Raw genomic sequence first — 24,216 nt, 5'->3', positions numbered from 1 at the left:
GCACTCCAGGCGAAAGCTCGGCACCGATTAGAGCGACAGCTCACCGCGTGATACCTTCCTGTACACGTCATCCAGACCTGCTCTGTGCATTCATTAATTGGACGCTCAAATGTGGAACGGGCTAAAAGGGCTCCATTGCCACTGTGTACACGCTCAAATCAGAACACGCTTTTCGGCGTACACCAAGTAGAGGGTGGAGAGGAGGCACTACACTTTCCATCGTCCACATATTGGATGTTATGGAAGCTGGCATATACATTCCTGTGTAACAGGCAGAACTGATTAAATATACGTTGCTCGAGCCGTTTTCTACCTTTACTAATTAGCTTTTCTTGCTTCACATACGTCATAGGTATATTACCTGGGGAAAATTTGCAGTGTTCTCCAAGTGAGCTTAAAGTTTCATTATTGATATGGTTAATGCACTTCGATTTCTTATTCATTATAGGCTTTTATAAGGAGTTTTGTCATCATAAGAACTCAAATCTTATCTGCTAATAATTGTCAGCCATGGCCTATAAATGCTAAACATTTCGATTTCTCGCATTCTTTTTGAAGGGATATTATATTGTCCTATTTCACAAAACTTTGGAAGGGGGTCGGAGAATAAAATGGACGGAGTTTAGGCGTGGCTATAACCCAGTGAAATGGGCAAATGGTTTTAAGGCAGGGTTTCGCAAGGAATAGTAATGTCGTACACGGCTTCATTGGTTGGATAATCAGGACGCACTCAGTTCAAGATTTACCCAAGGGTAGCCGCAATAGCACATTATTAAAGTGTATTCATTTCGCGATTTCTGAAATAACATTTGTCGTGTGTTTGCTTTTGGGAAGGGGGAAGATGCAGTATCTATTTCGCTTTGCGGTCGATATCTTCACCATTTATGTGAATGTCATTCGGATCCAGCAAGGCGATATCCGAAAGTCCACCACGAAAAACAAATTTTCGATGGGCTCAATGCTGCTGAACCGAATATCGGGCGAAAGCATTAGCCGCATGTCACCAAGCGTTGTTTATCTTCTTCTTCATCTTCTACTTCGTTTTTGTCTTTGCGGCTGTTCAATTTCATTCATGACTGCCGCCACGGACTACGCAAAGGGCCGAAAGCTTGCGTAGTATTGCTTTCGCAATAATATACAATTTGTGAAACGATTGCAGTGCACGGCCCTGCGAATGCTGCGTAAGGCCGAAGGTTTTCATCTGCCTATTGTTTACTAATTTGAGTTCAGTTTTCTCTTAATGGCAGGTTTGCCTACTTTTCAAATATACTAAAAACTCTCTGATTAGCTGCCCAATATTTTGAACATATTGAAGTTGCTATATGCTTTCCATGTCAACTTTCAGCTTTCCATGAAGCGATTGTGGATGTCTTATCTCCAAGAGTGTTTCATGTCCTCAGTACTGCCTATACGAAGTAAAAAAAGGTAGTATCAGCATGGGAGGTATGTGGCCTATGGGACGCGTAATCTGTCTGTTAACCACTGGACGCTGATAGCGGATGACATTTGGATAGAACAAAACCGCAGGCAATACTGTCGATGTAACCGCGCTCAAATACGTAGAGTTAACCGTTGGCGACAAATTGGAATTCACAGTTGCGCTTTTTCTTCCTGTATTAATTTTTTTTTTGCGTTGCACCGAATATACTGAGGCGAACATTTGCCAATTACAATACAAAATATTAATCTAGCATACAGCCTATCGTTTATTATTTTGCCGTAGAAGTAAATGTAAAGCGATATCCAAGAAAAAAAGTAAAAAATATGGTTTCACATCTTTAGACCGTTATTGAGATGAAGTTGGCATCGTTTATAGACGTACCGTCATGCCGGAATATGTAGTGATTGCAAAATGTGCAGATCGCAACTATATTTAGACCGAATTTTATATTCTCATGCCAGTCTGTCCACTGGTCGACATATTCTGGTACGGCCAATTTCATTAAGGAACTGAAAAATCCTAACAAGCTACACTTGAAGAGGGTGGATATTTTATAAAAACTTTAAGTTGTCCTTGATTGCGCCCTGAGAGTTTTAATGCTCCAGCTAGCTCACCAGTGTTCGCTGACGGGAGGCTTTCAACCTACGTCTGTTGAGTCCAAACTACGACATTCTAGAACAGGTTTATTGATCACCGGCTCGCGAATAACTAAGTAATAAAAAACAAGAATAGTTTATTTGGTGCCTATTCAATTTGTCAGACAGAAAAGGAGGTGAGGGCAGGTATATGGTCTTTTTGCTTTGGCTTGTTTAGCGGCATAAATCCCGTGAGGTGCGACGGGCACCGTACTAGAGGGTTCTAAAAATATTGAATTTTGACCGCTTTTATTTCTTCTAATGGATTCAAAAATGCCAGTAATAACCTGTCACGGGTTTTGTCTAAGTATGTATGCAGTAGCCGCGGTGAAATTTAAGCCGCATCATCGAGTACAGTAGTCGAGCGTCCTCATTACTGAGCTCCCGAGACGCAGGTATTAGATTCTTGAGTAAAAAGAGACAGTCACTGACCAAGTCAACATGAAAAACGAAGACGTAAGAATGGATATCCCACGCATTTTATTTCGAGGATTGAGAAAACTGTTTCGCAACCTAGGATAACCACTCCCAAGACTTTTTCGGCTAGCGCAAGGATCCCTTATATGCGTGGTGTTAGTGAAGCTCTTTCCCGCGTATTTTCAAAATATGACTGGCGCATTGGACACGTGCCGACCTGCGAGCTTCGCAATATGCTTGTTAATGTTGAGGACCCCCTGCCTTCTGTTCAATTCCCCGGAGTGATCTATAAGATACCCTGTGGCGATTCCAGTAAAGTTTATATGGGTGAAACTGGGAAATTCACGCGAAGATTGAAAGAACACCAGCGTGACTTCCGAAACAATAAGATTGCTGCAAGTGTACTGGCAGAGCACGCGCACAAAACGGGGTTCCAAATTGCCTGGGACGATGCTACAATCTTAGCTAAAGAAAAGAATCTGACAAACGCGGCTGCTGCTTGAGTCGTATTTCATCCAAACGACAACCGGAGTCATGAATCGCACAACAGGAAACATGTCATTAATCTATTCACAATCATTACGTCACCAGCTTTACCTTTAGATTTCCATTCCCTCGCCTTGTTCGTCTCATTGTGATCAAGTGAATCCGTATTGGTTCTGAAACGTCTTCTTTTTCTCATGTTGACTTTTTCAGTGACTGTAATTCTTTTCACTCAACTACCATGCCTGACCACACGAAACTTCGTCGAACCCTTAAATTCTTGGATATGTTTAGAGGTATTTTAAAGGGCATTTACTATTATTAATATAATATTGAGCTATTGTGGTATTAGGTACCAACTTCTTCTTAAATGCATCCACAGCGATAGTATGACGCGCAGTTCGTCTTCTAGCGTGTCGCAAATTACAGGAGGACATTAAAAAAATAGGAAGACTGTGAAGGCTAAGCAAAATAGTTTATTGCAATCTGTCTTATAGACGAGAACAATGGAGGCGCAGCTAAAGAACGAATAGAACTGCATAAAGAAATCTTGCCACAAGCAAGTTTATAATTCATAACCCATCTGGCTGCACCAACTGATCTTTTTTTTTTTTTTTTTTTTTTTTGCGGATGCAAAAATGATCGCGTATGTAAAAATGGGTTCGGTGGAGACATATATCGCCATGTCAGCGGATAAATTTACCCCGGATTGAAGTTGCGCTGCACTAGATAGTCATGGAAGCAAACAGATCTCGATGCGAACATTTTGATGCATTTTAGCCTTTTACGTTGATGATAAAACTACAGCACTTCTCGCAAAATCTTTACATTTTAAGTAGAGGGCAGAGTCCTGAGCGTTGAACTTAAAACGCATAATTGGCTGCGCTTGGGCTGGATGTAAATGAATAATCACTCCCTTATTAGAAACCTACCCCACCTTGAAGGATTCCCCTAAATATTTGACCAACACCATTCCCACTTCGAGTTATAGATCAATTCGCTTTCGCCCTACCATCTGATCTGCTGGCCGTCCTGATTAGCTCAGTCGGTAGAGCGACTACTCCGAAATGGCGGTGGTGCCGAGTTCGATCACGATAATTTTTTTTTTTTTAACTACAAAATTTCTGAGAAAGATCTATAGCTTTCCTTTGTAGCCGGATGGCTACGCTTGGATGGATGTGAATAAGTAATTAGTCCCTTGTTACAATTTTTTGCCGGTTGATGTGACTCAAAATGATGGGGGTAGTTTTCGGCATATAAAAGAGAAGGTTTGTCCGCAGGCTTTATACCGAGATGGTAACAAGTGGCACGAGGAGGGGGAGTTTTTATCACTGCGCAGTGTTGGGCTTGAATACAGCTATCATCGCAATGGGAATCATCTCTGTGGAAAAGTAAGCTCTTCGGTAAGCTTGCTGATGTGGTTGAGGATCTAACCATCTCATTTGGGAGAATTAGAATTACCCCTTGGTCACTTGAACTACTAGCATATCTTACTTTTTTGCCCTGTAATGCAAAACAAAGTTAGCTGTACTTAGTGAGAACAAAAACGCCCCCATATCTATAAGAGCGGCTTATAACAGTATTGATTTGAGTTCGCTACAATTGGGGACGGAGTAGTAATGTAATGCGGCAAAGACAACAAGGTGATAACACTACATTACTGCACTGAAAACCCTGTGAATTGAACCAACAACGGAACATACATTCCCCTCTCTTAAGAATACAAGACGCAATGTACGTGGGAAGCCGAAGGCTCGATAGTGTATTTTCCTTGAAATTTCTATCGATAGCAGTTCATGGTAAGCGTACTTACGCGCGTCTGGTGCCGTCTGGGTCTTCTGCAGGATAAAGCAGTTTTTATTTGCAAAGGTTGCCCATAAATCAGAAGAATCCCTCTGTGTTTCTGCTCCTAAAAAGGGAACCATTTTTATAGATCACAATTCTGTTTGGTACTGAGAATAAAATTTTTAAAGCACAAAATTTAGAGCTCGTGAATGCGAATGCAAAACTTGAGAAACCGCAATGATTCTACTCCGACTCTGTAGGTAAAATGTAAAGTTTATATATTTTTCCCTATGTATTTTTGTCACAAGCTGCCTCACCTATTATACAGCGGAAGATGCGGGAGCTTATGGCTGGAATATAGAGCGAAATTCACGGGACTCCGTCGCTCCTCTGGACAAGATTCGACAAGCCGATGGGGCAGTGACCGCCTGTCCTTGACGCGGCTGCTGCGTAGTCGGCCGAGGGTATAAAATAACCGACAGCAGAACGCCCTCACCAGTGCGTTTGGGAAGATTCAAACTTCCGGCCACTCCGCGGTGCTCCGAAAGCGTATTGTGTTCTTCGGGCCCGCGATCGACGCATCGTCCTCTGCACCTGTACGGCCGCCGCTACCGAGCAACACAGCCTTCGACGCCTCAGCAAACAAGAAAGACGTGAGAACTTCGGACTGTTGTTCAATCGAACATTATTTTCGCTTTGTTAACTTTTGACCTGACTTAGTAGTATTTTACGCTGTGTTCTTATGTAACTTTTGCTCATACTTATAATATCTGAAATACCTGCTTTATTATCTTTATAGTCTTCATATTTTTATCACAGTGTTTTGTTCATTGTCGGGTTATTTTTTTTTTCTCTTATCATTTATTTCTTCGTCTTTATCAATATCTTGTCGTGGCGTTGTATTCTCTTTCATTGTACTCTATTATTATCAGTGTAATTTTGGTCTGCTATTTATAAACCTTCAATTGTTTGTAAAAGAAAGTGACCTATTTGTACTTATTCCTCAATCACACACCGACACACGTGCTTCACGGGTTGACCGGCCTAACTTTTAAATGTGTTCACAACCCTCATAGAGGAACGACGAGTAATCGTAAAGAGGATCCCGCACCTCTTGTGACCGTAAAGGCGGGGGTTTGTGACATAATTGGCGTCCGCGAACAGGACTGGTCAACCAAGTGTCGGTGAGGGAGAGAGGAGTAGGTGCAATTTTTTTTAGTGTTGTATCCTAGCACTGCATAACGCTTTCCACCTAACATGGCTGATGCAGAGTTAGAACGGCTTGTTGAGTATGGCCGAACTTTTGGCTTTGAGGGTCAAGAGCTGCTCAAATGGGTAGATCAGGAGCGAGCTCGTCGCAGAGAAGAACGCAATGAGGAACGTACGCGGCGGAAAGAGGAGGCAGAACTAGAATCTAAACTCCGGATGGCGGAGATGGAGAAAGAAAAGGAGTTACTGATGCTCCGACGAGACCTACCTAATAATCCGGCAACTGACGCTAACAGCACCGGAGAGTCAAGGTCAGAAACGGGGGTGAGTCAAGCTGCTCGGCCCGAACGCATAAGCCCGCACAAGCTGATGCCGGTTTTTAATGAGGGCAGGGACGACCTTGACGCTTACCTCATGCGTTTCGAGCGCGTCGCTGAGAGTCAGAATTGGCCTCGCGACCAGTGGGCTACAGCCCTTAGTCTATGTTTAAGCGGCGAAGCGCTCAGCGTTTTTAGTCGCATGTCTGCGTCCGAGTGCTTGGACTACAACAAGCTCCGGCAGGCACTCATGATTCGCTTCCGTATGACAAAGGAAGGGTTCAGAGAAAAATTCAGGTCTGCTAGTCCCCGGAACGAGGAAACGTGTTCACAGTTCGTGACGCGTCTTCAGAACTTCCTAGACAGATGGATAGAGCTGTCGGACACAAAGAAAGAGTACGCAGATCTCTTTGACCTGATTCTAAAGGAACAGTTCCTTTCTAACTGCGCCACTCCGCTACAAATGTTTTTGAAAGAAAAGAAGGACACATCCTTCTCTGAAACAGTAGCAAGGGCAGAAAAGTATATGGAGGCCCATGGCTGGTCAAACTTCGGAAAGCGAAGCACCCCGAAGAATAAGGCAGAAAACGCCGTCTCCAAGACGACCGAGAGAAGGGAAACTTTGCTTCAATCATCGGATGCGAAGAGCAGCGATGAAAAGAAATGTTTTATTTGTTCACGCACGGGACACCGCCCCGAAAATTGCCGGGCCGCCCCATCCGACGGATCGGGACCGCCCAAGAAATGCCACAAATGCGGAAAACCAGGTCATCCAAGCTGGAGATGCTGGGCAAATGGGGCCCCGAAACAGAGAGAAGAAAATCGGGAGTCCGCTGCAGTATGTGTTGAGAACGGATACCTCGAACTTAAGGATGGAGGGAAGATCCCCGTCATCAACGCTGGGTTCACCAGTAAAGAATGCGCCGTCAGGGAATGCTTACCTGTCGTAGCCGGCATGATCGGAGGCCAGACAGTCCGAGTCCTGAGAGACACAGGCTGCAACACGGTGGTGGTAAGAAAGGACTTAGTACGGAAAGAAGATATCACCGATACGAAGTCTCCAGTTTACCTACTTGACCGCTCAGTCCTAATGCTCCCAGAAGCTTGGGTCGATGTCGACACCCCGTACTTTCAGGGACGACTTCTCGCTAAGTGTATGGAGAATCCCTTGTACGATTTGGTGCTGGGAAATGTGGAAGGTGCTAGGCCAGCAGACGACCCCGATCCGAACTGGCACAAGACAACAGAAAGAGAGTACGAAGTCCACTGCAGTAAAAGTTGAAGAGCTAGCGCCTGACACCGAGAGCCCCGCACCCATTTCGGATGCTGCTGAAGCTTGTCCGGTAGTGACTAGAGCGCAGGCGTGCAAGGATAAAACGCTGAAAAAGCTTAAAGTCCTGCAAGGCCTCCCTAGTGTATGCCGCGAAGAGTTGGTTCAAGAGCAAGAGAATGACGCGACCCTACGCTCGTGTTTCGATCGCGTAGGCCCGCCGCAAGCGAAGAAAGGAAAGGGGAGCCACCAGTTTTTCATTGCTAACGGCGTCCTTCAAAGGAAATACGTCGCCGAGTCGGGCGGGGAGTACACTCAAGTTGTTGTGCCCCAAAAGTACAGATCAGCTATTCTCAAGCTGGCACATGATGGGTTGATGGGAGGCCACCAAGGCGCGAAGAAAACCCTACTGAAGCTTCAGACAGAATTCTTCTGGCCAGCAATGCAGGCTGACGCTAAGCGGTTCGTTGCCTCTTGCGATCTGTGCCAACGCACAACTCCGAAGGGTCACACCACACGAGCGCCTTTGGTTCGAGTGCCCGTCATTGAGACACCGTTTCAGAGGGTGGCGATCGACATCGTTGGTCCACTCAACCCGAAGTCCGCTCAAGGCAATCGGTACATCCTGACCATGGTGGACTATGCCACTCGGTACCCTGATGCAGTCGCACTTCCTAGCGTCGAGACCGAAAGGGTAGCCGAAGCACTTGTCGAAATGTTTTCCCGTGTAGGAGTGCCCAGAGAGGTCCTCAGTGACAGGGGCACGAATTTTACGTCCGAAGTAATGAAGGAGGTTAGCCGTCTGTTGTCAGTAAAACAGCTGCATACCTCTCCCTACCACCCGATAGCGAACGGCCTAGTCGAACGGTTTAACGGCACGCTTAAACAAATGCTCAAGCGCATGTGTCAAGAGAGACCAACCGATTGGGATCGCTACCTGGCTCCACTTTTGTTTGCATACAGGGAAGTGCCCCAAGAAAGCCTCGGCTTTTCCCCATTCGAACTGTTATATGGGCGAAATGTGCGTGGACCCCTGGCTGTACTTAGAGAGCTTTCGACGAATGCAACCATCCCTAACGAGTTGCGAACGACGTACGAGTATGTGCTTGCTCTACGGGACAGACTGGAAAATACCTGTAAACTTGCCCACGAAGAGCTAGAGCGCGCAGGAGAGCGTTACAGCCGCTACTACAACATCAAGAGCCGCAAACGCTCACTCAAACCGGGAGAGAAGGTTCTTATTCTTCTTCCCACAGAGCACAATAAGCTGCTCATGCAATGGAAGGGTCCCTTTTCGGTCATCAGCCGCAGGGGCGATGTCGACTATGAAGTGGATTTGGGCCATGCCACAAAAATATTCCACATCAATATGCTGAAGAGATACCAGCAAAGGAAAGACGACACCATTGTTGCAGCTGTCGGTGCAGTAATATCGGCAGAAGAAGACACAGACGCTGGAGTATTAAGCTTCAGGAATACAACTTCCGTGTCGAGTATATTAAAGGCAGCGAGAACGTGGGAGCAGATTACATGAGCCGGCTGGAATAGTTGTTAAGCTTGCACTACTGCATAGCTGCATTGTGTTGATTGTGTAATGAAAATCGTACACGATGTGCCTGTATATATGTGCACTTGATTGTTATCAGTGATCCGTGATTTGTGACATGTGCGCAAGACATGACTGAAGAACTACAGTGTTGTGGTGTGTGCGGGTTCAGATCAGTGCGTATATGGTGCGCGTCATGAACGGTAGTGAGTGACGAACGATCTTCAGTGCACTGAACGGACCCAATCTACTGCACCCCTCTATAGGGGCGTAATAACATCGTTCTCGGCGCTTGTGGAGTTCTAGAATATTCCGAGGCAATATTCTTCAGTGGGGGGCAGTGTCACAAGCTGCCTCACCTATTATACAGCGGAAGATGCGGGAGCTTATGGCTGGAATATAGAGCGAAATTCACGGGACTCCGTCGCTCCTCTGGACAAGATTCGACAAGCCGATGGGGCAGTGACCGCCTGTCCTTGACGCGGCTGCTGCATAGTCGGCCGAGGGTATAAAATAACCGACAGCAGAACGCCCTCACCAGTGCGTTTGGGAAGATTCAAACTTCCGGCCACTCCGCGGTGCTCCGAAAGCGTATTGTGTTCTTCGGGCCCGCGATCGACGCATCGTCCTCTGCACCTGTACGGCCGCCGCTACCGAGCAACACAGCCTTCGACGCCTCAGCAAACAAGAAAGACGTGAGAACTTCGGACTGTTGTTCAATCGAACATTATTTTCGCTTTGTTAACTTTTGACCTGACTTAGTAGTATTTTACGCTGTGTTCTTATGTAACTTTTGCTCATACTTATAATATCTGAAATACCTGCTTTATTATCTTTATAGTCTTCATATTTTTATCACAGTGTTTTGTTCATTGTCGGGTTATTTTTTTTTTCTCTTATCATTTATTTCTTCGTCTTTATCAATATCTTGTCGTGGCGTTGTATTCTCTTTCATTGTACTCTATTATTATCAGTGTAATTTTGGTCTGCTATTTATAAACCTTCAATTGTTTGTAAAAGAAAGTGACCTATTTGTACTTATTCCTCAATCACACACCGACACACGTGCTTCACGGGTTGACCGGCCTAACTTTTAAATGTGTTCACAACCCTCATAGAGGAACGACGAGTAATCGTAAAGAGGATCCCGCACCTCTTGTGACCGTAAAGGCGGGGGTTTGTGACAATTTTGTATTTTCTGTTGAACCTTCCAAAATGTAACTCATTATTTTTTGCACCCACGTGAATAGCTACGTAGAATATACTTGACCCTTCACAATTAATATTTCCGCAAGTGAAAGAAATGGCAGCTGCCAAACTTTAGGAAAACGATGCGCTTCGTCAACTACTTCGTTAGCTTACTAGAGTATGAACGAACGCAAGCTATGGTCGGGGCCAGAAACGAGGGTGGTGCGAGTGCAAATAACGTTGCCTCACATCCGCTGAATATGCAGTGACCAGCCTTTCACTGGCAAGGCCTGTCTTCAATACAACCCTACTGAAAAACATTGTATGAGGCACTAACCTCACATTGTTACCAGGATTCTTACCAGAAAAAGCTGTTTGTCAAAAAGAAGTTTGATAAAAAGCAGACTTCCTAGTCAAAGATATAATGCGCGGTGTAATTGTTCCGGAAAAAAAAGGACATCAATGTTATTCTGCTTTGGAGAACAGAAGGATAGTAGACGTTTTGGAGCCTTTTTGAACTGCTCAGTCTGAAACACGAGAAGTGGCGATGTCCTAGGATGACGCTCATGCAAACTGTATGTGAAGCACGCTGATACCCAAGGATGTAGTCACTGCAAGTAAACTCCCTTAGTAAACACACAGCGGAGGAAGCCCTCCGCCGTGTGTTCGGCACAGCCGAGTCGGCAAGGTTGGGCGCCAGCACCCATACCTTGGTGCAACCAGCGCCGACATTTCGACATACAGTGGAGGCCTGCATACTGGGCTGTACTGACAGGTTGCGTCAAGACCAAGAAACGATTGTCGATGGCGTGTCGTCTCAGCATATTATGGAGGTGACGGATATGGATGCTACTGGTGAGCTTAGCAGTGAGCTCACTACAGACAGCTCATCTCCGCTGAATCCCATTGAACTAGCTGCAACAGCTGGTCTCCTAAGTTTAGCATCTTCAGAACCAAGCCACTAGAGCCAGCCCTGGCTGGGCTAACCACTCACTGGCGAGTGCCTGCAGTACCATATCTCTCTGAAGTACAGCTGGATACTCATCTCGCTGTCTAGAGAAAAAGGTTGCAGCTTTGTCCATGATGCGTTTTTGTCGCTGGAATACAGCAGCGTTCCAAGTGCTGTGTCATCGTCTAGTGTGGCCGGTGCTTCATAGGCTGTTATCGTTGCTGCGAGTGACGTGGTAGCCCGGCTTCATAAATTGACGCCTAGGTGGTATCGGAAGTGGTAGAGGCCGTAGACACTAGTTCAGTTTGAAGTGTCCTGCAGATGAAGTGTGTGCAGCTGTTTAAAGCAAGATGTATTTAATGTGGTGGCCGCGGGGAGGTTAAATTCAAAAATGAGGGCGATATCTGCCCTGTAGGCCGCCAGTTTTTAGGTGGGCATTACAAGAGGTCCTGAAATTGGCGAGCGTCACAACATATCAAGTCGCTGCCCCTAAAGTTAGGGATTTGCACCATCTCCGCAGGCAAAATCAGTTACGTCATCTTCTAAAGAAATGGAACGTGAGCATGACAGCTATTAATAAAAGCAAGCTGTTCGTCGAGGAGGATACGGTGCAGCTCTTGAGCCATTTTGCGAGTCAAAAAAGTTATGGTTAACCACTCGCGAGGCTTATCTGGAAAATTTACCGCTATTCCTGGCCAACATAGTGGACATCATATAGTAAACAAATGATGACGGGCGACTTACACGCTGTGACGTCGGAAATTAGGGTGTTGATTGAGAATTATTGGCGGTTTTGCCGCTTAAAGCAGCAAATCTATTATTATTTCATTGGTTGATCATTTGCGCATAGATCTTAAAATTATTGTCTTGGGAGACTTGAATTGTGTTTCCAGAGATGATGGCCCAGCATTATTAAGTAAGCCTTATGACCCTAGTGCTGATGTACTTGCAGATTTGGTATCTGAGTACAGTCTTGTGCATTTGTGCACTTTGAACAAGGCAGGATGAGATGATCATTTTATTCATTTTCGCTAAATTACCTAGATTATCTAAGTCATTATTCCGAGAGCAATGCGATTTGGAGCCGGAGTGTATGCTGTCGTGGAAGAGTTGCTTGGTTGTGTGACGCACCTCCATGATTGTGAGCGCGTCCTTGACATTTTCCCAAATCGTATGAAACGAAACTACTCGATTATAGCGGCTTCCAATATGCAGCCCGGTGATTTTAGACATCAGCTATTTTAGTTTGTTTCTCAGACGTTTTCCAAGCAATAAAGCAACAGGTGCCGACGTGGCGTAGTTGGCTATGGTTTCTCCTCCGATGATTGGAGCAGTAGGAGCTCGATTCCTGTAGAGTATTTTGTTTCTTAAATGTTAAAAAGACGTCCGCCGATATCCAGCAGAATCTCACGGACAAGCATCTCGCGAACGCACAGATTTGGCTAACACTGATGAGCCTATAAAGGTTCTTGCCTTGAAAAAAAAAAGCCTTAAGAATTTTTATTCCTTACAGCATGGTCAGCCAGTCTGACGCTTTGGGACCGAAACCAAATGAGTCCAGGCGCAAGCATACAACTTTCTCTATAGACTACAGGGACATTAATCTGCAAGGCTATGCACTTTCTGCATTGTGAATCAGCCTACTACACTGTTTTTAAGAATAAACTGGTCTATTATTTTCATGGATCAAACAATGTCAAACATTACGCCAGCTCTTGTCAAATTTGTTGTAAAGAGAAGAGGTACAGAATACTAGCGGCTTTTAGGGCACTCAGCTGAATATGATTGATTTTATTGCACTAGTTTAGAAAGTAAGAAAAACTACTGGTCTGTAATTTTATAATGCGTTTGGAAGACTTTCATCGTCCGAGATATTAACACAAACGCGCGCCGAACAGATCAGAATTTTATTAGAAACTATTATTTTGGAGTTCATGAAGTCGCATTCAATAAAATTAGGCTGTGATGATAAAAACCGCCTCCATTTTTGTGCTACAATTTATTCAGCTCACCTGGCTGCTCTGCCGGTTGTTCTTCCTCTGAAATAGACATAGGTCATGCTGGTAAATTCGCTTAGTGAATAAGAGAACATTTCCAATAAAGAATGGCCAGTGCCAATTTTAAACGATAAAACGAACAAACGTTCAATAGTGAGACCCCCACTTATCCCGATAGATGAAGAACTTGTGTGCAAATTGCGAAATCATAAGACAACTTTCGTTATTGTGCTAATAAAAAGGTTATAGTTCTTTGACGAGCAGGATGTAAATAATGCTGAAATTATATTTGTGATTAATTGTTGTTCATCCAGCGCTCTGCTTATTAGGATTTACGTTTCACTAGGTGGGCTAGGCAATATACTCGTTGCTGGGAGCTGTACATGCACTTCAGTGATCACTGCTTTTGTGTCTACGCAGATAGGAAAGTACAGTTCGGTGCATAGTGCACCCCGGTTAGGAGTTGTGGAAAATGAATTGATGTCTCCTGTCATGTGAAATATTTAAGTTTGCTGTATCTGCTTGCTCGGAGGCATAATACACAAGAAGGAATTATTTATACAAGAGACAGGGGAATTGGACATCGAAGAGTCAGCAAGGGTTGCATTCCTGAAAAAGCATCAATTCGTGAGAAGGACGTACAATAATTTAGTTACAGGAACTAGAGAGAATTCCTCCAGGTGCCTATGCAGAACAAATCAATAATGCTAAAACACATTTCAACAATTTGCAGCTGAGAGCTAGTGATTGTATTAATAAGGTGTAGATCCACTAGATTCCTAGACGAGTATCCATCTCGAAGGGACGTGAGGGATGAAATGGAGGCTGCTCTTGGCAAGAAATTATTGTTAATTTAGTATAGCGGTTTGATCTACAGTGATTATCTGGAATTCTGTATTCTTTCGTTACCGTTACCTGGTGCCTTTTTAGAGCTTTTCCTATATTTTAAGATGAAAAGCACGCTGTAGTAGATGGACCTATCATTTTGGACGACGCTAAGTATGTTATTTCTGAGATTGCAGGGTAAGAAAACCTCTGGGCAAGGTGTTATTACTAGCGAGTTTCACAAAACAATTTCACCTAGTCTTGCGCCTGTTTTGTTGGAGGCTTTTGCAATCATCTTATGGAGATAGTTTGCTGCCTCCCACTTTCTACTCTCCGCATACTATGTTCATACAAAAAGCAGACAGTAATCACCCAAAGAATATTGAAGTATATCATCAAATAGTTATCTTCAATGAAGAGCACAAATTTTTTAATGATTCTTTGTCGCCGTATGCAGTTGATAGTCAGAAACTACATAGGAATGTGTCAGGTATGCGGCATCTGCGGCAGCAATATCAAACCTGTGTCCGTATTGCGCGTTCGGTGGTGGTGGTAAAAATATTTTAATGAAAATGATTAGGAGGTTGTAGCGGCGGTTGGAGTCCTCAGTCCGGAACCCCATTGGCGTAGGCTGCTGTCCGCGCTCTTCCGATGAGTTCTTTTTGAACCCTTGCGTCCGAGCTGGTCAGAGCTGCCTCCCACCCCTCCTGCGTTGGCTGGTTATTAATAGTGACAGTCTGATTTCGCTGGCATGCCCACACCATATGGTATAGGTCCGCCTTCTCCCCGCAGAATTTGCATTGTGAGTCAAATGACTCTGGATCTATTGCGTGTAGTCTGCGTGGATTGTTAAAAGTGTTGGTCTGTAGCTTGCGGAGGTGTATCTCCTCCCCTTTGTCTAGTGTCTTTGCCGGTGGAGGGTAGACCCGGCGAGATAATCTTAAGTGCTGAAGTATTTCGGTGTAAGTTAGCAATGGGATAGGAGGTTCCACGAGATCCGTATTGGGTGCCCGGGGGAGAAATGCTCGGGCTGAGGCGTGTGCGCTCTCGTTCCCTGGGATGCCCTGGTGACCTGGTACCCATACTAAGTGTTTATCCATGGGTTGGTAGCCACGGGTGTAACTATCTTGCAGGATTTTAGCTGCTAGCGGTGCAATCCTGCCCCTGAGGTAATTGCGATATGCTGTCTGTGAATCTGTAAGAATGTATTCTGAGGTAGTGTGTGTCGCAGCTAGGGCAATTGCCACTTCCTCCGCAGCCAGTGTGTCATGGCTGTGTAATATTAGTCCATCCACTGTTTTATCTTGGTGTACTACCGCAACGGCCGCCATTCCCTGTTCAGGACCCGCAGCATCGACATAGAACACGCCCTCGCGCCCGCCGTAGTGCCTTTTTATAGCTTCCGCTCGTGCTTGTCTTCTTGGCTGGTGAAAGTCGGGGTGCATATTCCTCGGTAATGGAGTTCCCTTGAATTGTCCTCTCCATGAGGCTGGGATGTCGCTTTTAGGGTCTAGCTGTTCGGGGCAATTGATGTTCAAATCGTTCAAGACTTGTCGGCCAGTCAGAGTCGTGGAGAGTCGTACCACCTGCGCCGTGAGGTGTGCCTCAATCAGCTCGTCTACCGTGTTGTGGACGCCCAGTCGTAAAAGCCGGTCCGTCGATGTCGTAAGAGGGAGGCCCAGGGCCTTCTTGTAGGCTGTTCTGATTATGACGTCGAGGTTCTTGATGTCAAACTTCTTGAGACGAAGGTAGGGTGCCGCATAGACGATGCGGCTCACGACGAAGGCCTGCACCAGTCGGAGAGTATCTTCTTCGCGCATCCCTGATTTCCGCGTCGTTATTCTGGCGATCATCCTGCCGACTTGCTCGCTCACGAGGCGGAGTTTCTGGATGGCGAGGTGGTTGTTGCCCTTGTTATTGATGCATAGACCCAGTATCTTAACGGTCTGAACTTCCTTTATGGGTGAGTTGTCAACGTGGATGTCGATCGTGGCCTGATTTTTGTGCTGGCGGAAGACTAGGAGTTCACATTTTTCGGGAGAGCAGGTTAGTCCACACGCTCGTGCATAATTCTGAACTGTTGTTGCCGCTGTTTGTAGTTGTTCTTCCATCATTCCCATACTACCCCTAGTTGTCCAGATGGTTATATCGTCAGCGTACAGGGCGTGTCGTATGCCCTGTATCTGATTTAGAAGAGGTGGAAGATTGCGGAGTGCAATATTGAACAGAAGTGGGGATAATACTGCCCCTTGCGGAGTGCCTCTCGTGCCCATCTTCACTTGCGTTGTTTGTTTAGTGCCGATGCTGATGTTGACTGTTCTGTCTTTAAGGAAATCATAGATGTATGAGTAGACTCGCTGGCCACAGTTGGTGGTCTGGAGATTTTGGAGGATTGTGGAATGTTTGACATTGTCAAACGCTCCTTTGAGGTCGAGGGATAGAAGTGCTCGGTCACTGTTTCTGCGTGCTGGATCAATGACTTCGCGTTTGAGTTGCAGAAGCACATCATGGGTGGACAGATGTGCTCTGAATCCAAACATCGTGTGTGGCAGTAGCTCGTTGTTCTCTAGATAGTTGGAGAGACGTGCGTGGACTGCCTTTTCCATGAGTTTGCCTGCGCACGACGTGAGGGATATGGGGCGTAGGTTTTCAATGCTGATTTTCTTGCCGGGTTTGGGGATAAAGTGTACATTGGCTGTTTTCCATGCCTGTGGAATGGTGCCGATGCGCCAGCATTCGTTAACGTAATCCGTAAGTTGCTGCAGTGCCTCCGTGCCGAGGTTGGTTAGAAGTCCGACCGTAATTTTGTCTTGTCCCGGGGCTGTACCTCGGCGCATATCTGCTAGTGCTGCTATGATTTCTTCTAAAGTGAAGTCTTTATCTAGGTCTTCGTTCGGTTCCCCCCGGTATTCTGGATTTGAGGGTTCTGCGTCTCTCGAAGTGCAGATATAGCGACGCGTGAGTTCATCCATGAGTTCATCATCCGTGCCTTGAAAGTTGTGTAAGGCTCGATGCAAATTTCTACGTTGTTCACTCTTCGATTTCGGTGGATCAATTAGGCATCGGAGAAGGTTCCACGTAGTCTTGCTGTCTAGGCGACCTTTGAGGGATTCGCACCTTTTTAGCCAATTGGTGCGAGCGAGGTCCCATGCGTATTGGTCTGCTTGAGTAGTTAGCTTCGCTATTCGAATTCTGAGTTTTCGATTGTGCCTTTGTTTCTTCCACCGTTTTATGAGACTACGCCTAGCTTCCCAAAGGTGTAGAAGATGGTTGTCAACAGCTGGGTGGTCCTCCGTGGTGGCAAGGGTTTTTGTGAGGTTTTCTTTAAGGTCGAGAATAGATGCCGCCCACTCTTCGTAACTAGTTATTTGTTCCGATGTAACTAGTTTAGTATCCTTCCTGAATTTCTCCCAGTCTGTCATTCTGGCTTGCCCACGAGGTTTGCTGTGCTTGTTGCTTTCAAAGATGGTCTGCAGCATGTAGTGATCGCTGCCTAAGGTCTCTCCCGTATTGAGCCACTCATAGTTGCGGGCGTTGCGGACGAGCGTCAGGTCGGGGGAGGTATCCCGAGTTATGCTGGTACCGACTCGAGTCGGATGCTGCGGGTCAGTAAGTAAGGTGAGTGCCATGTCAGCGATGGCGGAAGCTAGTTTCCTGCCTTTAGTGTCTTCCTTTGGATATCCCCATAATGGGCTAGAAGCGTTAAAGTCGCCGACTATAGCTAGGGGAGCTGTGTGAGCTTCTCTTAGTGCTTTGATAAAGATAGCGTCAAAGGCTGCGCGGCGCTGTTTGGGGCGACTATATATATTGAGTATATAGGTGCCCTTGCTGTTACGGTGTTGTGGTAGCAACTTTATGAAGGTATATTCAATGTCGCTGTGTAGGTCAAGGTCTACAGTGGTTGCTGTGCATGATTTGTGGACCAAAATACATGTCGAGGGGTTTGTTTGATGTGTTGAGTATCCTCTGATCTTAGCCTCCATATTTACTTCTTGCAGGGCTATTATTTGCGGCGCATGAGAATAAGAGTCTATGTATTGTTGTAATGTTTCCCTCTTGCGCTTTAGTCCCCTGCAGTTCCATTGTAGGATGGTGAGTTTAGGTCTTGGTTGTGGCGCCATGTTGAGGATTAGAAATGTGTGTCGGATCCTGTGGTGGATCTTCAGGTTCTTTATCAAGTTCAGGGATGACTAGGCGACGATTTCCCATTTTGCCCTGTAGTTTTGTGCCCTTGTTGTGAGAAACATCCGAATATTCCTGAATTTTTCGGTCAATTCTAATCTCCTGCGCTTGCATCCTGATTAGAACTGGTTCAAGTTTTTCCATCATGGGCTTGATGACTGATTCTAACATGCTTTTGATTGTCGTCTCGATCATAATTTGTAATTTATTGGCCATGAGATCTTGGACTGTGTTTTCCAAGCGGGTAATGCGGTCCTGTGTTTCGGTGTTCTCAATAAATTGCGGCATGGGTGCCTGCGGTGCTGCTGCCTGCGGTTGTGGTACCTGCGGCATTGGCGCCTGCTGTGGCGTCTCTAGTGCAGTTTGCCTGTCGATAGTGCTAGTATTTAGCTCCTGTGGGTACGGAGGGTGTACCTCTTCCTTGTCCTCCTCCATCGGACATGCCTGTTGTGTCAATGGAGGTAATGTGTTCTTCGGGTTGGCTGCGACGCCTAATTGCTCTTTTAATTTCCTATTTTCTGACTTTAGTTTCTCGATCTCTGCTTTAAGTTGTTTGTAAGCCAACGCTTCGGGGGAGGAGGCAGCTACATCTGCCCAGCTCACCTTGCCGTCGTTGCGCTGGTCCTTGTAATGGGGTCCTGTTGTTTTCTCAGCTGGACGACTGCCGGTGGGGTGCGACGCCTTGTCGCTAGTGTCACGTCCTTTGCTTGATGACCGGGAGCCGCGTGGTCCTGAGTTGCTGCTGTTGGACTGGGCCCGTTGGGTCAGTCGGTCCCCGCTGTTAGATGTGCCTCTGCGGCTGGACCGGTCCCGAAACTTGGCCCTGGACTGGTGACTGTCTTGACCTGTCTTGGATTTGGCTGGTTGTGATGTTCGGTACTTGAACTTGCATTGATTCGACCCCATGGGATGTGGGCCTTCGCACACTGTGCACTTGGGTTGGCAGTCATGGGCTTCTTGAATGTCGTCCTGGCCACACTGCGGACATCGTGACTGCGCAGGGCAAGGGCAGACATCCGCCCGGTGTCCAAGTTTCCCGCACAGCAAACAGGCTGGTGTTGTTTTCTTGTACAGGCGCACAGGAAGCGCCTCTCCGTAGTAAAAGACGTGAAAAGGGACCTTTCTTCCTTCGAAAGTGACGGCCGCTTTGTTGGAAGAACCTAGTTTTCTCACGCTCACCACTGGTGCGTCCGGGGAGCGAAGCGCTTCCGTGATGTCTTCGTTGGAAACCCTAGGGTCCACCTGTATTACTCCTTTACATGTGTCGTCAGAAGGCCGGAGGTAGGAGTACACTGCGTGTGCTGTGTCCCCTAGTTTAAGTTCTTGAATTGCGAGGATCTTTCTGATTATTTCGGCATCTCGTACGCCGACGACGATGATGTTTTGTTCCCAAATGGGCCAAACGCTGAGCGCTGCTGATGTGTTATTAATGCCTGCTGCCATGTGCAAGGAGCTTCCGAGAGTGTTGCTTCCCCTGAATTTGCTGAGATCCAGCGTTCCTCTAGGTTTGATTATGATGACTGCATCTTGCTTGTCGAGACGCGGCTGCGGAGGAGGCTTCCAACGCTTGACTTGCGTGCGTGGCGTCTCCTGCAGCGGCGTATCAGCTGCGGCGGTGAAGTGGCCATCTGGCGTTCGTCCTTTCTGCCGTGCCGAGCGGTTGTTACGGGCTGATGCGCGTTCCCACTCTTCTATCTTGCGTTGGATGTTGGCTTCTGTTACTTTGTCGAAAACTGGCGTTTTCGCCTGCGGAATGGTGACGATACGCATTCCATCCGGGTCGTACCCCGTCAAGGTTGTCATGATTTGCGGCAGAGTTTGCCCGCGGAGCCGCGGCGGGCAGCTGACTCGAGGCCTATCTGTTAGGCTTAGCTACTCGCTCGATCCGCTTGAACTTGAAATCCTCGTTGAAAATGGTCCCACCTGAGAAACGGTGGTCTCCTCGTTGTTCTGAAGTGCCCGGGAACAAGTCCTGCTGCTTTTGAAGCGCTTTGGAAATCCTTGTCCGGGAAAGGAGCATAAATTCGGCGGAGCCGATGTAACACACGGCCGTCCTTCCCGACTGCTCGCAGCGCCCTGCGCGTTCGGTGATGAAGGCAGCATCAGGTGAGGTAGACCAGGTCGCTCTAATTCAGAGTGACCTGTCGCGATTTCTTGTTCGCGATCTTGCAGCATGCAAATATTGGTGGTAATTTCCACATAACGAGAGTAGCGGTCCCTTAGGTCTATTATCGGCAAGTTGGGCTGGTACAGCCAAAATAATACCCGTGAGGGTCCATTTAGGAATCAAGGTTCCAGGCCCAAATTGAGCTTAACCCAATTCATGTTTTTGGGCGTCATATTATCCTGCTAAGTGCTAACGCAGCACTTATTTCCACAGCACGCACTCCAGGGTCCCTCGGGGGAAGGTTTAGGGTAGTAGTACAAAACTCCTAGACTTTATGTAGGAAAACCCGGGGCTAATTATAGGGCGCTACCCAATCTAAATTTAACATGGACTACATGGACCGTGCCGAGATTAAAAACGTGCATTCTTGGCGTTTCCCAACGTGGGTTCATTGTGAGGTACTGGAGGGAGAGTCTGAAGGACCTGCTCGATTTGCGCAGAAAGATCCTCGGCTACACAAACATGTGCCGCCTTCCAAGCAAGTCGATTGATTTCGCATGTGCTATGGCGGGGCTGGAGAGCTGTCATACCCACTTTCTGTCCAGAAAGATCTCTTGCAGGTCACTTTAGGTCACATTCGACGCAAATGTGGGCCTTAGGAAGATGTACAATGGGCTAGCTGTAATGGGGCTGCCCCAGCTGACCCGCGTTGGCCGCTCCGGGTCTAAAAAGCGGGCATGCCCGACGTTGACAATATGTTTTTTTTTTTTTGCTGGTTGCAAGCGGGCCAATTAAACATATTTTTAGACTATGTGGTTAAATTAGATTAGCTTAACAGAGGCCGCCCATGAAAGACCGCATTGAGCCCCAACTTCGCAGTATCCGGGCTTAACACTCTGAAACGCCTAAATCCTGTATTTAGGAGTTTTTTTGGTTTCATGTAAATCATATTATATGCGCCGGTATTGTCCTTGGGTTTATTTAGTGGGTTTAACATCCAAAAGCGACTCAGGCTATGAGGAACGCTTTAGTGGAGGACTCCAGAAATTTCGCCAAATTATCAAACAATATTATTAGTGCGGCTATTCGAGTTTTCAGCTTGGCTCAATTTTAAATTGAATCCGGCTTATGCTGATGAAGCCGCTCTTTTTTGTTCTAAAAAATAATTATTCGTGGCTTTGCACATAACTGTTTAGTGTCGACATGTATTTTAAACAAATCCAAAGGTTCCTGATTTAGACTATGAGCTACGAGACCGGGCAATTTAGAGGACCTAAATATAGACTGTGGTTTCTCTGCATCGGGTTCACAGAATTGTTGCATTTTGGGGTTCTGAAATCGTAGCTGCTAGGTGATAAACTCAGGCGTCGATTTAAAGTTTTCCTCCCGCACAAATCTTTCAAAAATTGTTATTTGCAAAGCTTCAACGTATCCTGCAAGGTCTACATTATGAGAGAAAAATGTTGCAGGCAATATATAAAATAATCGCAGTTTTCGGGTAGTGCTTTCAGTGGCAGCCCATGCTTCGTGAAACATCTTTATTCAAAAAGAGTTTTACGAATTAGGCCTTCTCTTATACACTTCTTCGTACACCAGCTAGTTTCGTGTTTTTTTTTTTCCAAATGGGTTAACCATCCATTTTTAGTGTCTGTGCTTATTAAATGACTTAGATTTCACTTGCCTTACCTCTTCTCACCGACCTCATAAACGCTTGATGGGACTTTAAGAGGAATCCTTGAGGAGGTTGCGGACACGATCAGTTTCCTCACTGAGCGCATTTTTTAGATTACATGTATAGCCTAACCTCTGCGCAGATGACCGAGGTTCTTATTTAGCCTTTCTTGCCCATAAATATTTACCCGCAATCTTACCAGGAGTTTCCTGAGGCTATTGTTTTAAAGCGTGTTAAGTGAATTTGCTTTCATATCTGCTCGAAAAAAAATTTAAACTTCACAGGAAAGGCATGGCTTTACATCCGGCAAATGTTGTGCCATATCCGGAGAACCACCGCCTGTGCAACACGCGAGATCATTGGCGACTCTAGATTCAGTGCCGTGATGCTGCGTTTTTCTGAGACATATTGCAATGGACGCTTAAGAAGCACATCTAAATCACTCTAATATTATATTTGTTCTTGAAATTTTAGAAGAACTGTTATGGTGCGTTATGCTTTGCTCACATTGATAGCACTATAGAGTTTATGCAATGCCTAATTATGGACCGTGATGTAGAACCATCACGATGGTCTGTCTTTATTCCAATAGTAATATCTTCTTCTGCGTGGAGTGTATGCTACCGTGGAAGAGCCCCCTAGTTGTCTAACGCATCTCGATAATTATGTATTCCTCCCAAAATTTTCACATTTGGTACGGAAGAGAATTACTCTTTTATAGCGGGCTTGCACTATGCAGCTCTCTGATGTGAGGATTGATTTGTTTTAGTTTCTGTTCCTCGGAAGTTTTCCAGGCAGTAATGAAAAAGATGTCCGGAGTGGCGTAGTTGAATAAGGTGTTTTCTTTTCTTTTTTTTTTTTAATGACGTTGTTTTTTGCCTCAGAGCATAAGCTGTTCCTCTGGTGATCGGAGGAGTAGGAGTTCGATTGCAGGTGTAGGATGATTTTTTTACCTGAAGGTTAGAGAACCCCGCAGATATTAATCGGAACTTCACGAATGCACATATCGCGAACGCACATATCTTGATAACACTGATGAGCTTATAAAGGCTTTTGCTTTAGAGTGAAAAATTGTATGCAGAATTTTTCATCTTTACAACACGGTCGGCCACTCTGACGCTTTAGGACCAAAAAGAAATGGTCCACGTGCAAGCATACGAGGGTCTCCATGGAATACAGTGACGCTAATCTCCATAGGCATGTACGTTCTCCTGGATAAGGTGGTTAATTATTTTCATAGTCCACGTAATGTAAAAGATTTTTCTAATCCACCGTTTAATCTCTCGTTGCAAATAAACCAACAAAAAAGTGAAGAGCTACACAACACTCAATAATTTTAGGGCTCTCAGTTAAATATCATTAGTTTTATTGCACTGATTTAGAAAGGAAAAAATACTACCGGTCTATATTTTTATTTTGCGTTTGCAAGAATTGCATCGGAAAGATATTGGCACATACACGCGTCAAAGTGTGCTTAATTTTTATTTGACAGCACTAATGTAGAGCACGGGAGGTGGCATTCCATCAAATTAGGCTGCGATGATAAAAACCGTTTCGATCGGTGTGATATATATTTATTCGGCTTACCTGGCTGCTCTGTCGATTGTTCGTCCTCTGAAATATACATAAGTTGTGCTCATAAAATCGTGTAGTGAACGCGAAGATATCTCTGATATGAATGGTCATGCGCCTATGTTCAAAGATAAAACAAATAATCAGCAAATCCTATGGTGCCTTCTTATCCTGATAGATCAAAAATGTCTATGCAATTGTTTAATCCTAGGACATCTTTTTGCTTAGGATGATAATAAAAGGGTTTTAATTGTCTGGCGAGTAGGATGTAAACGATGCTGGAATTATTTGTCATTTGGTGCTAACCCTTATCAATCCATGTCGGCTGGAATAAAATTTCCCCTGCGCTCCAGCTTTATGATTACTTCCGCCATAGCGATTCCTAGTGACGAATATAATGATCTGAAACTCATACTCGACACTAATTAAGCTTCATCTGGAATCTGTCTTTTGATTTCTTAGACATTTATCAGCTGAACGTTTTTGAGAGGCTGCTACAATATCATGTAGCTTAAGAAATTCATTTAAGCTTGTCGCCTTTTCTTGTGCTCTTGTCTCTAAAGAAGGATTGGAGGCTGCAATTTAAAAATAAAAATGACTGCGAAACTATTTCGGGATGGA

The 24,216-nt window shown here is 45.6% G+C and overlaps 1 protein-coding gene across 6 annotated transcripts in view; it reads right to left on the bottom strand.

Moving 5' to 3' along the window:
• Nucleotides 1-24,216, bottom strand: part of LOC146189338 (uncharacterized) — an 89,179-nt gene that overhangs the window by 4,757 nt on the left and 60,206 nt on the right. For 5 of the 6 annotated variants that reach the window (XM_084604191.1, XM_084604187.1, XM_084604188.1 and 2 more), the window contains 3 exons: nucleotides 23,611-23,637; nucleotides 13,253-13,279; nucleotides 4,790-4,885 (listed from right to left, as the gene is read on the bottom strand). In XM_084604191.1, the coding sequence (XP_084460317.1) occupies nucleotides 4,790-4,885; nucleotides 13,253-13,279; nucleotides 23,611-23,637 (150 nt within the window). The remainder of the gene's footprint in view (nucleotides 1-4,789; nucleotides 4,886-13,252; nucleotides 13,280-23,610; nucleotides 23,638-24,216) is intronic. The other variant, XM_084604190.1, reaches the window with a different exon arrangement.

This window comes from Amblyomma maculatum, chromosome 5, assembly GCF_055883805.1.
Source record: "Amblyomma maculatum isolate TAMU_Amacu chromosome 5, ASM5588380v1, whole genome shotgun sequence".
In the NCBI taxonomy this organism is placed as follows: domain Eukaryota; kingdom Metazoa; phylum Arthropoda; class Arachnida; order Ixodida; family Ixodidae; genus Amblyomma; species Amblyomma maculatum.
Note: the sequence above shows the minus strand (reverse complement) of the source record. Positions and strands in the feature narration are given on the sequence as shown.